Here is a 13369-nt window from a genome sequence, read left to right as displayed (position 1 = left end):
AGTTGTAAAAAGGGGGTTATAAAAAACACAACATCCAGTGGGATATTAAGGAGGCTTCCAAAAATGTCTCTTCTGCTCTTGCCCACATCCAGTGCATGTTCTGTTCTACCTGATTGGCCAGGAGTACCAAACCCTAAAGGGTTTGAATCAGTCTTTTGCTTTATGTAGCTCCTTTTGGGAAGAGGAGTAGATCCAAGGCACTGCTTTTTTGGAGGGAGAGGCAAGAAATCCAGAGGGTCATGAGCAGACGGAAGGAGTTGTGTGTCCTTTCACAGAAGCACTCAAGTGATCAGATGACAAATGCACTGATATCAGCCAAATGGGTAAAAATCCCAGGCTAGAATAGGAAAACAGACCTGAATCAAATGTCTTCAGACTCACTGGATCTGTTTTCCCTGCATGCTTTGGAAGGGGGTGGGGGAGGCACTATTTGAAAAGGAGACAGAGTGACAAAGCTGCTCATGGCTGTGATTCCTGGCTGTGCCTCGGGCTGGAGTATTCCACATACAGGCTTCCATGCTTGATACTGTACTATATACAGCTAAAAACTGCATCAAAAATCCTTCTCTGGTGTTTAAAAGAAAGCAGCAAATAATAACAACAACAATCTTAAGGGATGATGTAAGACACTTGGAGCATGGGGTGTCACAGCCTCGCTGGAGCATCTCCTACAGCACTGAGCTTCTGCAGCCCCCTTTGTATCCATCTCTCCCTTTCCTAGGTGATCTCATCCAACTGTTTCACCTGCTGGAATTTCCCAGATATTTATGGAAAATCTCCATGGCAAAAAGTCTTGTCTGCCCCTTTGACAGTGCAGTTCAGGAAGCCCAGCAGTGAGGGAGTCACACACACACACAGCCAAGCACTGCTCCTGCATTGTTTTCCAGGGAAGTTCTGGGAGAGAGGAGCAGATAAAAAGGGTCTCAGGCTCAGAGATCTTGTGTCATGTCCAGTACCCTGTCAGGCTGCTGGGATTGGATCCTGCTCCATGCACAACAACCCCTCACATGGAGGGCCTGGCTGTGAGTTCCCATTGATTACTTCCAGACCTAAAGTTCAGATTTAAAGTAGCACAAATATATTGTTCTGGGAATCTCCTGAATTAGAAACATTAACTTTTTTTTTGATCCCCTGGGTTGGGAAGTTTGAGTTTTGCTGAATTCAGCATCCTGAAAAGACATCAGTATCAGGTGTCCTTAATTCTGTACAAAGGTTTTCTGCTCATGGACTCATTTATTGGGATACTGGGCAGATACTTTGAGCACTTTTCCATGCTTTTGAGAGTAAAAACAGTAAATAAAAATTCTTTTTTATTTTCTTTATAATATTTTAGACAGCAGGTTTAATATCCACTCAGATCTGCTTGGTGGATGGCACCTTCTTCTTCCAGAGTTTTGAGGATAGATTGCTCTGAATAAAGTTAAGCTTCATGATGAGGTTTATTATTCTAACAAAATGAACCAGAAGTTAAATAACACAGATTATGTGAGAGACCACATAACAAAAACATACAACTTGCAAAATTAAACAAGAACTCTAGATTTGGTTAAGCAGATGGTATTTTTCACAGTATTAGCCAGCTGGGAGAAAATTCCTGGAGCACTTTGTATAATATTAGGAATTATCCAGTGCATTGTCCCTAAAGCTGTCACTGTTTCTGCAGCTCAGTGAACTCTGTTTCATGCTCTCGAACAGACCTAATCTTACAAGATTCAGAATTATCCACCTAAGGGTTCACTTTGCTAATTACCATGATTTTCCATGGATAAATCCACTGCAGGGGATTTTATTAACTGGGCAAGTTGAGGCCAGAAGTTGAGCATGAAAAGGTCGTGTAACCGTAACAGCACAAAATCCATGAGGTGATTTAAGGTTTGTTATTAACCCGCAGAGTAAAACAGGAGTAGCTTTATTTTATGTCCATGGCTAATCCAGTTTTGCTCGAATTACTGGAGAGGAAAAATGAATGACTGGAAGGGATGGGATTTGAATCCCGTAGAAATGCCAAATGATAAGAACAGTTGCAGAGAAGTGGTGCTGGATTTGTTATAAACAACAAATGTTGTGTAACACTTGCTGTGTTTTTCAAAACCAGATGTTGCATCAGTTGACACTGGGCTTTCTGCAAGTTATTTGCTCATCCTTCAGCTGTTTCACCAACATTCCCTCTCTCAATACTCACTTTGCACGTTCTTTCTCATTATAATTCTGTATTACTTATAATTCCGAGCAGTATTCAATATATTTTAGCTGTGATCACATTAAAGGGGGTTGTGAATTCTCTTAAATAAGAGCACTGAGGTAGATTTTTCTTTAAATGAGCCTTATGGATGTTAAAATCTTCATGTTAAAGTCTTCATGGCACATTGTGTAGATGGCTCAGCAGTATGTGGTGTGCAGATTTACTCCTGTGGTGCTCAGCATGTGGTGTAAAATCATTTCAGAAGCGTGAGAGGAACCCACTGAAATGTTTAAGAGGAACAAGTCTCTACAAAAAGCAGAATATGCAGGAGAAAGTAGTAAGTAATGAATTGCAATTATTCATAAGCTCAGGGATTTCTGTAATTGTAATTGGGAATTACATGGAGGAGGAACGTTTGAGGTGATCAGAAGAGGAAAGTTAATTCTGGAAATGTAAAGACAGGCACGAACATCTGTAGATTTGTTTAGAATTTGGAGGGTCTAAGAATTTTGACTGTGAATAAATGGACTCAAAGAGATTTTTAAGAAGCCAAGACCCAGGCAGTAACATTTTTAAATGAATAGGACCTGCTTCACTTAGGTGAGACCTCACCTGCAGTGCTGCCTCCAGCTCTGGGAATTCCCAGCATAAAAAGGACATGATGCTGCTGGAACGAGTCCAGAGGAGGCCATGGATATGATCCAAGAGCTGGAGCCCCTCTGCTCTGGAGCCAGGCTGGGAGAGCTGGAGGTGTCCAGCCTGAAGAAGAGAAGGATCCAGGGAGTTGTTTGAGCCCCTTCCAGTGCCTAAAGGGGCTCCAGGGGAGCTGGAGAGGGACTTTGGACAAGGGCCTGGAGGGACAGGACAAAGGGGAATGGCTTCCCACGGCCAGAAGGCAGGGTTAGATGGGATATTGGGAGGAAATCATTTCCTGTGAGGGTGGTGAGGCCCTGGCACAGGTTGCCCAGAGAAGCTGTGGCTGCCCCATCCCTGGAAGTGTCCAAAGCCAGGTTGGACGGGACTTGGAGCAACCTGGGCTAGTGGAAGGTGTCCCAGCCCATGGAACTGGATGAGCTTTGAGGTCCTTTCCTGTCCAAACCACTCCATGATTCTCTGAGGCCACAATAAAACCTTCAGGCCAGGATTGTGTGGAAGCAGAGGGAAATCAAGCCCCACATGGGCAAGAGGGTGGCTCTGGGTGGAGCCTCACTGGGGAACAGGAGATGGGAGGTGGATCAAGCAGTTCCCTGCTGCAGTGTTGTCACTGTGACTTTTGCACTGCAGGGTTTTGTCCTGTAGATACAAGGAAGTTCCATGGGATAAACATCAGTTTGAGTCTTACAGGTAACAGTGAGTATAAATAGTCTTGAAAACAGGTAAACAGCTTGTAAACAGTGACTCCCAGAAACAGAATGACAAAGTTCTGGGCTTGGCTTGTCAGAACTGCTCAGTGAAAGCACAATATGTGTCTCTTCAGGCACTGGTTGCTCACAGGTGAAGTTCTGGTGACTTTGTTTTGGTATAATTTTGCTTTTGAATTTTTTAAGCCCATTCCAATTGGCTTTTTATTAGAAAAATTCCGTGTGTCTATCCCCAAGCATGCAGTAAAAAGACAGGAGAAATTTATAAGAGAAATAGAAAGTCGGTGAAATAATCTTCATAATGCTTTTCATGGGGGAATTCCTGATCTGAGTGTCTTGGGAAGTGAGAGTCTCCAAGAATCCCGTATATCGGAGATCCGACGGATAAGATTGTCTTTAAAGGCTGCGTGTCACATGACCTGTCTGTCCTTTCCACAGTCAGATCCCATTTTTACTTACAACTTACTCCAGTCATGGTAATCGAGGCAGAAATTTTCCATGGAGCTGCAGGCAGGGAGGAGTCGGGATGTCAACACAGCAATGAAACCACACTGAACTTGCAAAACCTGGCCCTGAAGACATGGAGGCTTTTCCTTCATTTCCCTTGGAGGGATGTTGTTTGCTCCTGGATGTTCCTAAGATAATTCCATGTGTGTGTGCAGTCTGTTATTACAGCAGTGGGTGTTGTGATAATGCCATGAGGACATAAAGAACTTTGCACTGACTGTATTATTTGGGCTGTAACTGGTTGAAATGAAGCTTTGCCAAGGCTGGAAGTGGAAGGAGCATGGAGTGGTGGGACCAACCTCCCTATCCAAGGGAGGAGGCCGGAGCTGGGCACCTGGAGCACCATCATAGGTCATCAGATGCTCTCAAAGCAAGGCCTGGCACTGCCCAAGAGCCATCACTTCTGCCTGCATTTGGGAATATCCTCCTCATTCTTCTTCTCTCTTTGTTTTTTCATAGTGAGTGTTGAAAAAGTGGAATTAAAGGGACTGGCACACAAGAAGAATGAGAGAAATGTTGAGTATTCCTTTGAGGTGAGTTTGGGTTTCTTTGCTATGAAAGAAGGGAGGATAATATTTAAGGAGGAGTTAAGGAAATTCTCAGATTTTATTGTTAGGTCCCAGAAATTGCTCCTTTGGGAGTTTTTAATCCATTAGTTGGAAGTTATAAATGGCTGTTTATGAGCATTATGGATGATGCCAAGATTGGTAGGTGGGGACTGGTAAAAAAATATTCACTCTCATGCAGCAGGTTGTGGCAAAGTGTATATTTAGGGAAAAATACCACACTTACAGAATGGTTATCCATATCCATTCTTCTGCTGGAACGCAGAAGTTAGAGAGGATTTAGGTCTTAATCTGGACAAAGGAGAACGTAGGCTCTTAGGGCATGGTTGCACACATGGAAAGTGGCAGGATGGGAGCCTTTGGCACATGATTTGGGCCTTGTAGGTTCCAAAAGAGGTGCTGGAGAGTACAGAAAGGCTTTGGAAATTTTTCAGGGCTTGAGGAAAATGTTGTGTAGCAGGAGAGAGAAAGAACTTGACTGGAAGGCGACTTTCAGTATCGCATAAAAGCCTTTTCAAAGGGAATAAAAATACTTTGCAGCAAAGGGGACGTTAATGCAGCACAAAAGGCATAACAGGAACTGTTGTCTGAAAACTGAAGCCAGACTAATTCTGAGTGGAAGTGAGAGCAGTGCCTGTGGAATGAGTGTGGTTCACCACACGCCGCGAGCAGAAGTGGCTTCCCCCTGCTTTGACGCAGCTTTTGGAGGGTCTGTCACTGCTCCCAGTTCCGGTGCAGGGATGACTTCACCCCATGGAACCTTGTGGAAAGGGCAGGGATGGTGTCTGGGTGCTGTTTTCCCCATCCATTTGGAGTTACATATTCCAAAATTCAGAATGCACAGCCCAGAAAACATCTTTGCTTTGTTTAATGAGGCACCGGAGCCAAACGGTGGGTGAGAAAAGGAGAACCTGAAAGGAACCAAGCAGGAGAACCTCAGTTATCCCCAGCTTTCACCAAAAAGAACAAGTTATTCACTCCCAGCCAAGAGAGAGCATCAGCTCAGCATCTGTTGGGATGTTGACAGCATTAACCTCTGCAGGACTTGATTCATGGAGAATGTCTTGGATTTCCTGAATCCCACAATTGTTCCAAATGTCATCGATATTAGAAAGGATTTTTCCAAGGGGTTTTCAAAATCTCTATGAAGTCTGCAGTTGTCTCCACTCCAGTTAGGATCTCGTGAAAGTTCTTTTCCTATTACAAATTTTTCTAAAAATACCAGAATTTACTGTAACCAGTGTTTCACTCCACAGCTGGTCACTGAAAGAACAGCACAGGGTTCAGCTGAGCTAATAAATTACAGTTTGCTGGGTTAACAACCCAACTATTAGATGTTTTGTTCTTGGGAATATGAGGTCAATGGATAGAGCAGTGTAGTGTTTGCACTGCTATTGTTCCCTGCATTTACAGTTCACATTATTGTTTTATAAATATTGAAAACTCAAGTTAGCAATACATAAGTCATAAGAAATGTTGAATTATTACAAAACCTGCAAAAGAAAGAAAAATTTCTCCATATTTCTGAAATGTCTCATGGATTTGAAAAAATATTAATTTATCACAAGCTTTAAGAAAACAAACAGCCCACAAACTCTGTAAAATCAGACAGTGCTCAAGTTTTCTTTCTTCTTTTCTTTTTCTCCTCTTTTTTTTTTTTTGGTGTAACAGCTCTGCCGAGAGGAAATTCCTCCCTTATGTAATATATTTTGAAATCCTCTCACCAGTCATTTTGGCAGCTTTTCTGATGGCTGGAAAAACTTTGTGTATGTTTTCAGTTGTCATTGAAACTAATGTCATGTGAGAGGATGGTCTGTGATCCCGAAACACTTTTACACCCAGCTCCATCCCCTATGGAACTGCTGAGGATCCAGATGCCTCCAATGGATATTTTGAGTCTGAAGGGACTTATCACTGGCCTGTCTCACATTGATATTTTTCACGCCAAGAAATCCTGAGTTTTAGCTCAGCTAAACTCCATCTCCCAAGAAATAAATGCCTCTTTATCCAAGGATGTCGTGAGTTGTATGTATGGGAAGAGATACTGAATATTCCCTTTCTCTAGGGCATGGACAAGATGGAGTATGGAGCAGGAACTCCAGGTTTCATTTCTAAGGTTTTGCCTTTTTTTGCAGGGATATGCTGCCATTTCCAGCTTCCCATGGCATATGGAGTTGATTAATTAGGAATAGGCAGCGTTGTGCTGTGGGGAGTCGTTCCTGTTGCACAGCAGATTCTACAAAGCAGCTGTTTTCTTTAACAATAATGAGGAAAAAAAATTCCATTTACTTAGTGGTCTGTTGCTTAATGCTGCATGTCTGCAGTGTGTAAGGGCTGAGTAAACTATGAGGTGCTTTTCCAAGCATTCACAGTAGTTGTTAAGTGGTAACAACAGCAAGTGGGAGGGTTGATAAAAGTTCCTTGTGCACAAAGAAAGAGTTTCCTTATTGATGTCACACCTTAAAAACTTTCTTTCAGGCTCTGGGGGATGTTTTATACCAATTATTGATGTTTTGGAACCAAACTTAAATCAGTTACTAAACCAAGTCCTTCTTGCTCCCCAAGGTCCTGTGGTCTGATTCTTCGGTGACGTTGGTAACCAAATCTTCTGCTGAAGTGACTGAATTTATTTCAAAGGTAAAGATGAGATGGAAGGTACTTCAAAAATAGATGTTTTATCCCTGTATGGAATTTTGTTCAATGACATTTTTCAAAATGTACCGAGATAATACAGATTGAATTTTATCAAATATTTGCTGTACCTTGGATCTCGCAGAAATAACAGGTCTTCTTTTCACTTATTATTTGTAATATCCTCCATATTCAGCTGTCTCAGCTGTATCCAGAAGAAAACTTGGAGAAATTTATTCCTTGCCTAGCTGGTCCAGATTCGTTTTACCTGGAACGGAACCACATGGACCTGGAATCGGACCTGAGGTATGCTGGGATATTTATTGCTGAGGGGTTTTTATCTTGGTACTTGGCTTCTTTCACCAAAAAAACAGGAAATAGAAATATTATCTTCATATTTTAAATTACTCTCAAGAAATTAGAGCCTGATCCTAAGCCTTATTTCTTGCTGTTAATTCCAGCACACAGCAATTTTTCAGGAATTCTTTCTTCAGAAGTACAGATGGTAATAATATTCTGTATTAAGTTTCCTGGAGAATTGATATTTCCTCGTTCCTTGTTAAAAACAAATAGAGGATCATTGGCTTTGCAAAAAGTTTGGTTTGGACTCAAAAATAACCAGAATTGCTTAAAAAAACCCTCACAAAAATAAGGAAAAAATAGTAGCCTGAATATTCACCCATCTGTGTTGAGGGATTTATTGTGGGGATTTTCCCCCATTACCCTTTCACAGACCTTTTTATTGTTTCAGTTGTTTTAGGTTATCATGTTTATTTTACTTTAATTTAAAAAAGGGGGATATGTATTTATATATTATAGTAATTGAATTTTTGGAAGCCTTTCACAGTTTTTTTGAATCCTTGACTTGTACCTTCTCAAATTATCACAAACCACCTGGCCATTATCTAATGTAAAACAGTATTTTAAATATCATAATCTGTGACAGATCACATCAGTTCTCTTTCTAAATACTAGCATGATTTTCCTGGGAAAATTGGAGGGACTTAAATTATTTTCAGCTACTACTGCATGTACCTATGCAAAATGAGATTATTGTAATATTAATATTATTATAGTAATAAGTGACATTTTAAAATATTAATTAACTTTGTTAGAGCTTCTACTTAACACCTCTTTTCCCTAAGCCAAGGCAGACCGCTGGCAGTCCACAGTGGATATTGGTTTTCCATAGTCAGCAGCCAGCAGGTGCATGCCTGGATTATTTTTCATGGCAAATAGTGTTCCCATTTCCAGCAGTCCTTACTGTGCTCTGAGGATCAGAGCCTGCTGAGGGGAATTTGGGAGAGGGAGAGGGAATGTGTGTGGCTGCTGTTTAGGCAGCAACAGTCTCTACAAATCTGGGTTAATGGAGCAGCATCCTGCATTCCTGCAGCACGGGCTGCAGCTTTGGAGCAGGGAAAGAAGCTGCCCTGAAGTGCTGCTTGTTTGTAAAATTCAGGAATTGACTGTGGTTTTTCAAGCTGGAAAGCACCTGTGGGTGTGTAGTTGCAAAGTTTTAGGAGATTGGCATTTTTTCATAGAATTGTGGACTGGTTTGGGTTGGAAGGGATCTTAAAGCTCGTCTAATTCCAACACCCCTGCCATGGGCAGGGACACCTTCCACTAGCCCAGGTTGCTCCAAGCCCCGTCCAGCCTGGCCTTGGACACTTCCAGGGATCCAGGGGCAGCCACAGCTTCTCTGGGCAACCTGTGCCAGGGCCTCACCACCCTCACAGGGAAGGATTTTTTCCTACTATCCAATCTAAACATGCTGTCCTTCAGTGGGAAGCCATTCCCTCTTGTCCAAAATCCCTCTCCAGCTCTCCTGGAGCCCCTTTAGGCACTGAAACGCTGCTATAAGGTCTCTTTTCCCTCAAAAGGGGCCCAGCAATCCCAGGGAAAATGTGACATAAGTTTTTCCCTACATTGCCAGACTCTGCATCTGCTGTTTATCTCCAAGAGGAGAAAATTCAATAACAGATCCGTTTATATTTTATATTCTTCATGAATTTGAAAGGAAATTTTCAAGTTTATATATGAACATTTTCTGCCTTGAAAGTGTTCAGGGTTCCTAAATGAGGAAACACTAAACAGAGGGAAAGCAGCACAAAGATAACGTGGTTGGTATTAAGGATAAGAGTATCCATAAGTTTCCAGTCTACTTTGACTCAGAAGTTCATGGGATGTTTTAGCTTCTAAATTTCAAATCCAGTTTCAAAATGTCCTGTCCAGTGTGCAATCCTGATGGATTTGTGAGGCAGCTGCCAGTCAGATCTCACAGAACAGGGGGGTTTGTTTGCTTTTTTTGCCCACGCAGGTACTTGGCACCGTTCCCTTCCCATGTGGTGAAAAACGACCACGTCAGGAAGTTCTTCAGCACTTCATCTCCCTCCCAGCAACTCCAGAGCTCAAGTGAGTTTAAATAAAGTTTCAAAATGAGTTTTTTGTACTGCTGTGCCTTTCATGAACTGATGCCATTTGTAACTCTGGTCCTTGTTTCTAGATCCTGGCAACCCCTCCCTGTATAAAGTAGGAACTACGCTGGGAACGTCTGGAAGGTGAAATATTTATCTTGTTTCCCACACTCATTCTCTCAAGAGGCAGTTTTCATTTTCTGCAACCAAGACACCCAAAAAATTTTAATCCAGACCACTACGAGGAACCAATAATGTGACTTCTTTTGCCACTTCCACATGGAAAAACTAAAAATTTCCACAGGATTATATTTAGGCTCCTTTACTTCTTTTTAATAACGCAAAGCTGAACCACACCATTCTCTCTAAACATTTGTTAAATCACAGAGAGGTAAAAGAATATAAAATATCTGTGATTATTGAAGGAAAACTCTGCTGAAGCTGAAGATCAGCTTTGCTCTGCCAGAACTGCCCTGTTTTTAGTGTGCCATGGAACAGGGTGGGTGCAAACCTTGGATCCAAAGGGGCAGTTTTTACCAGAATCCCGATTCCTGTGGCTGCAGCAGCTGAACTCTGGGTGACACAGATTATCCAAAGTGCTAAATCCAGTCCTGTTCCCTTTTTTCAGACCTATCTGTGGAGTAGCTGGAATTCAGTCCTCGCAGAACCACGTCCAGCACTCGGCCACTGCTCCTGTTGCTCTGCCCCACTGCTCCCACTCCGGAGGCACCGGCTCCTCGCTGGCCTATCGCTCCCAGATGGACACCTCCTCCTCATCCATGCTGATGTCTTCCAGCCCACAGACCCCCCAGACACAGGAGCAAAACGGGATCCTAGACTGGCTCAGGAAACTGCGCTTGCACAAGTATTATCCTGTCTTCAAACAGCTCACCATGGAGAAGGTAGGGCAGGAAATCGGGGAAAGGCAGCCAGCTTTTAAATTATCCTGAGGTTCTCTAGGCTGGAAACATCTGCACTGAGAATCACTCAAGTTTTTGGCACGTGCTGGGAAGGTTTTCACTCCCTTAAAGCAATTGATGAAAACCTTCTTTCTGTTTTCACTGTGTTGTATCCGGGCTGGGGTTGTCCGACAGCTGCCGCCTGTTCCAGGATCCCACACTGAATGCTTGGAGATCCAGCTTGGATGCTTCCTTAGGAGCTGTGCTGGGCTCCCTGGTCATCCCTTTGATGTGCAGGAGACAGCTAAATTTGTTGATTATTTTTATTTCTGCTTCTTGAGTGATTTTTATCCCAAAATATTTGGTTATCCTTCATTCTAAAAAATAGATTCACACAGACTTCTGGCGTGAACATTTGTGTGTGAGTGGGTTTTGTTTGCTGCAGAAATTCTCGTGGAAAAATCGTCTCTTACGTATTTGCATTGTAGGAGTCACAAATAATACTTGTGTGTGCTGGGTTTCATCTAAACAGAATATTTTACAGCATTTCCTCAGCTCCATCGGGGAAATTCCTTGTCCTCTGTTTTTTGGCCTCGAGCGCCCTCCAGTGGAGTGAGGGCTTGGCTTGAGCCAGGGAGGGCTTTGTGCTGGTTATAGGATATTTTCTGCATTTAATTCTAATCTCTTCCCAGAGTCTTCTGATTTGATTTTCTTCATTATATGAAGGGGAATATATAGGGTTTTTTTCTTTAATAAAGTAGCAAAACTGCATATTCTAGTATGTTTTTAAAAAACAATTATTATTATTATTATTATCCACACTTTCCTAGCTTTTAGTTTTAATTACATTACAATACAAATGTCTATATTTTGTTTTCATATTCTATCTCTATATGTTATTATAAAATTTACTGGAGTATTATAAATTATAAAATCTTTTAGAGTAAATTTTCCAATTAGACTGATGAGACAACTGTACTTTGTGGTAAGTGACACAACTAGGAAAACTAGAGTGATTTTCTAAGAGAAACAGATGCTTAAACTCATTGATAGCACAAAGGTCTATTTTAATTTAATTCTCTTTTAATACATACACGAGTTACTTCATCTTTATTGTGACTGGTTCATAGAAGCACATACCTAATTACATTTAATCTACAGATGTTCTTTCTTTCATGCCAGTCCCCCACACTTATTTTACACAGATTCTATAACTGAAAACTGGGGTAGAGGGTTGCTTTGAATTAACGATGTTTAAAAATGGCTTTAAAGTTGCCTTTTGGAATTACTGCTAATTGAAAATAAGAATATTTCAGGCTGTAAAACTAAGCACATATTTTTTCTTTCCAAGTTTCTGAGTCTTACTGAGGAAGATCTGAATAAGTTTGAGTCCCTCACCATGGGAGCAAAGAAGAAGCTCAAGACCCAGCTGGAGTTGGAGAAGTAAGTGAGGGCTGGGGGAACCCTCTTTTTAAGGACATAAAATATTGAATGCAAGTTTTAGTGTTTTACAGACCACAAAACCACCAGGATCCCCACATGTTGATGATGCTTCTTATCTTCCTTCCTATGCAGTTACTTTGAAAAACTCTTGAAAAGGGAACTTACCAGATAATATTTAGTACTTCTTGTTTTACTGCTGCCTCTTCAGGGTTGTGATAAGGATAACCAGCTGTTTAAATAATCTACAAAAGATACATGTTGTTGGTTAGGTTTTTGTAAACTTGTATCATAGATATTGTAAAGGCCACCTAGATTTTGGGCTTCCCATCCACCTGAGGCTGATGGGAGCTGTAGGATTTGCAATCCCAGGGGATGCACAGTCAAAATCAGGGTGCCCAGCAGGACTTTCTGCTTATAGGAACTGATGTGGATGGAGCACAGCTACTTTGGGAGCTGCCTCAGTGTCCCACAGTGACCTCAGGCAGCTGTCACAGCCCTTTGGGGAAACTGATACAACAACTTGTCCTGGCTTCTACAACTCCACTTAGAGGGAGGTGTTTATTCTGAAGCTACCACAGTTTCTTAAAAAGCAATTACAAATCCAAATCCAGGCCTGTTTATCAAAGCTCTGTGACAGCATTTTTCAGCAGTCTTAGTTTTTCCAGAGTGTGTTTGGAAAATGAAAACTTGGGACTGTGTTTGGCTTCTCTTTGGGTTTGGTGTGCACGGCTGGGTTTGGGATGTGCTGATGTAACATGTGATGGAATTTTAGAATTTAGTCACCCTTTGGTGATGTTTTGCCCTGTACAAATAAGAGCATTATTGTTGTAATCAGATGGCAGATAGTCCAAACCACACTGCTGGCAGTTATGGTCAGCGTTGATGTGATTTCCAAATGTTTCCATTTGAAATGAGCATAACATTCAGTGGATTGTTTAATGGGCTCTGTGTGCTTCGTTTTCATTCAGAAATGGATTTATTTATCGTTGTGCTTTAGCCAGTTTCTGTTTCTTCATACTTTTCTCCATCTCCCTGTAGAGAAAAATCTGAGAAACGGTGCCTAAACCCCTCAACACCTTCGTCAGTGACCAGCAGTGGGGTGGCAAGGGTTCCACCCACTTCCCACGTGGGGCCTATCCAGAGTATCCGAGGCAACCATGCTGCAGGTAAGAGGAGTAAGGACACTGCTGTGCTCTCGGGGCTCAACTGTCCATGCACAAGATCAAGCTCCTTCTTGTGCTGCTTTTCCACCAAGCTGTACCTTCCAAAATGCCTTTGGCTTAATAGGAAGCAAGCAAAAAGTCCAGTTTCTGTGAATATGGAGGGCAATAAAAAGTAGTTCCCTCTTCATGGCTCCCGTGGGAAT

General features: G+C 42.0%; 1 protein-coding gene across 3 annotated transcripts in view; it reads left to right on the top strand.

Annotated features, from left to right (window-relative positions):
- Positions 1-13369, top strand: part of ZCCHC14 (zinc finger CCHC-type containing 14) — a 52990-nt gene that overhangs the window by 32192 nt on the left and 7429 nt on the right. For 2 of the 3 annotated variants that reach the window (XM_017816172.1, XM_017816174.1), the window contains 8 exons: positions 4510-4583; positions 7182-7253; positions 7444-7553; positions 9565-9659; positions 9751-9805; positions 10290-10563; positions 11912-12003; positions 13042-13169. In XM_017816172.1, the coding sequence (XP_017671661.1) occupies positions 4510-4583; positions 7182-7253; positions 7444-7553; positions 9565-9659; positions 9751-9805; positions 10290-10563; positions 11912-12003; positions 13042-13169 (900 nt within the window). Of the gene's footprint in view, positions 1-1497; positions 2520-4509; positions 4584-7181; positions 7254-7443; positions 7554-9564; positions 9660-9750; positions 9806-10289; positions 10564-11911; positions 12004-13041; positions 13170-13369 lie in introns of those variants that run through there. The other variant, XM_017816173.1, reaches the window with a different exon arrangement.

This window comes from Lepidothrix coronata, unplaced genomic scaffold (assembly GCF_001604755.1).
Source record: "Lepidothrix coronata isolate B3197 unplaced genomic scaffold, Lepidothrix_coronata-1.0 Scaffold54, whole genome shotgun sequence".
Lineage (NCBI taxonomy): Eukaryota > Metazoa > Chordata > Aves > Passeriformes > Pipridae > Lepidothrix > Lepidothrix coronata.
The sequence above is the reverse complement of the archived record's forward strand: the minus strand, read 5'-3'. Positions and strand labels throughout refer to the sequence as shown.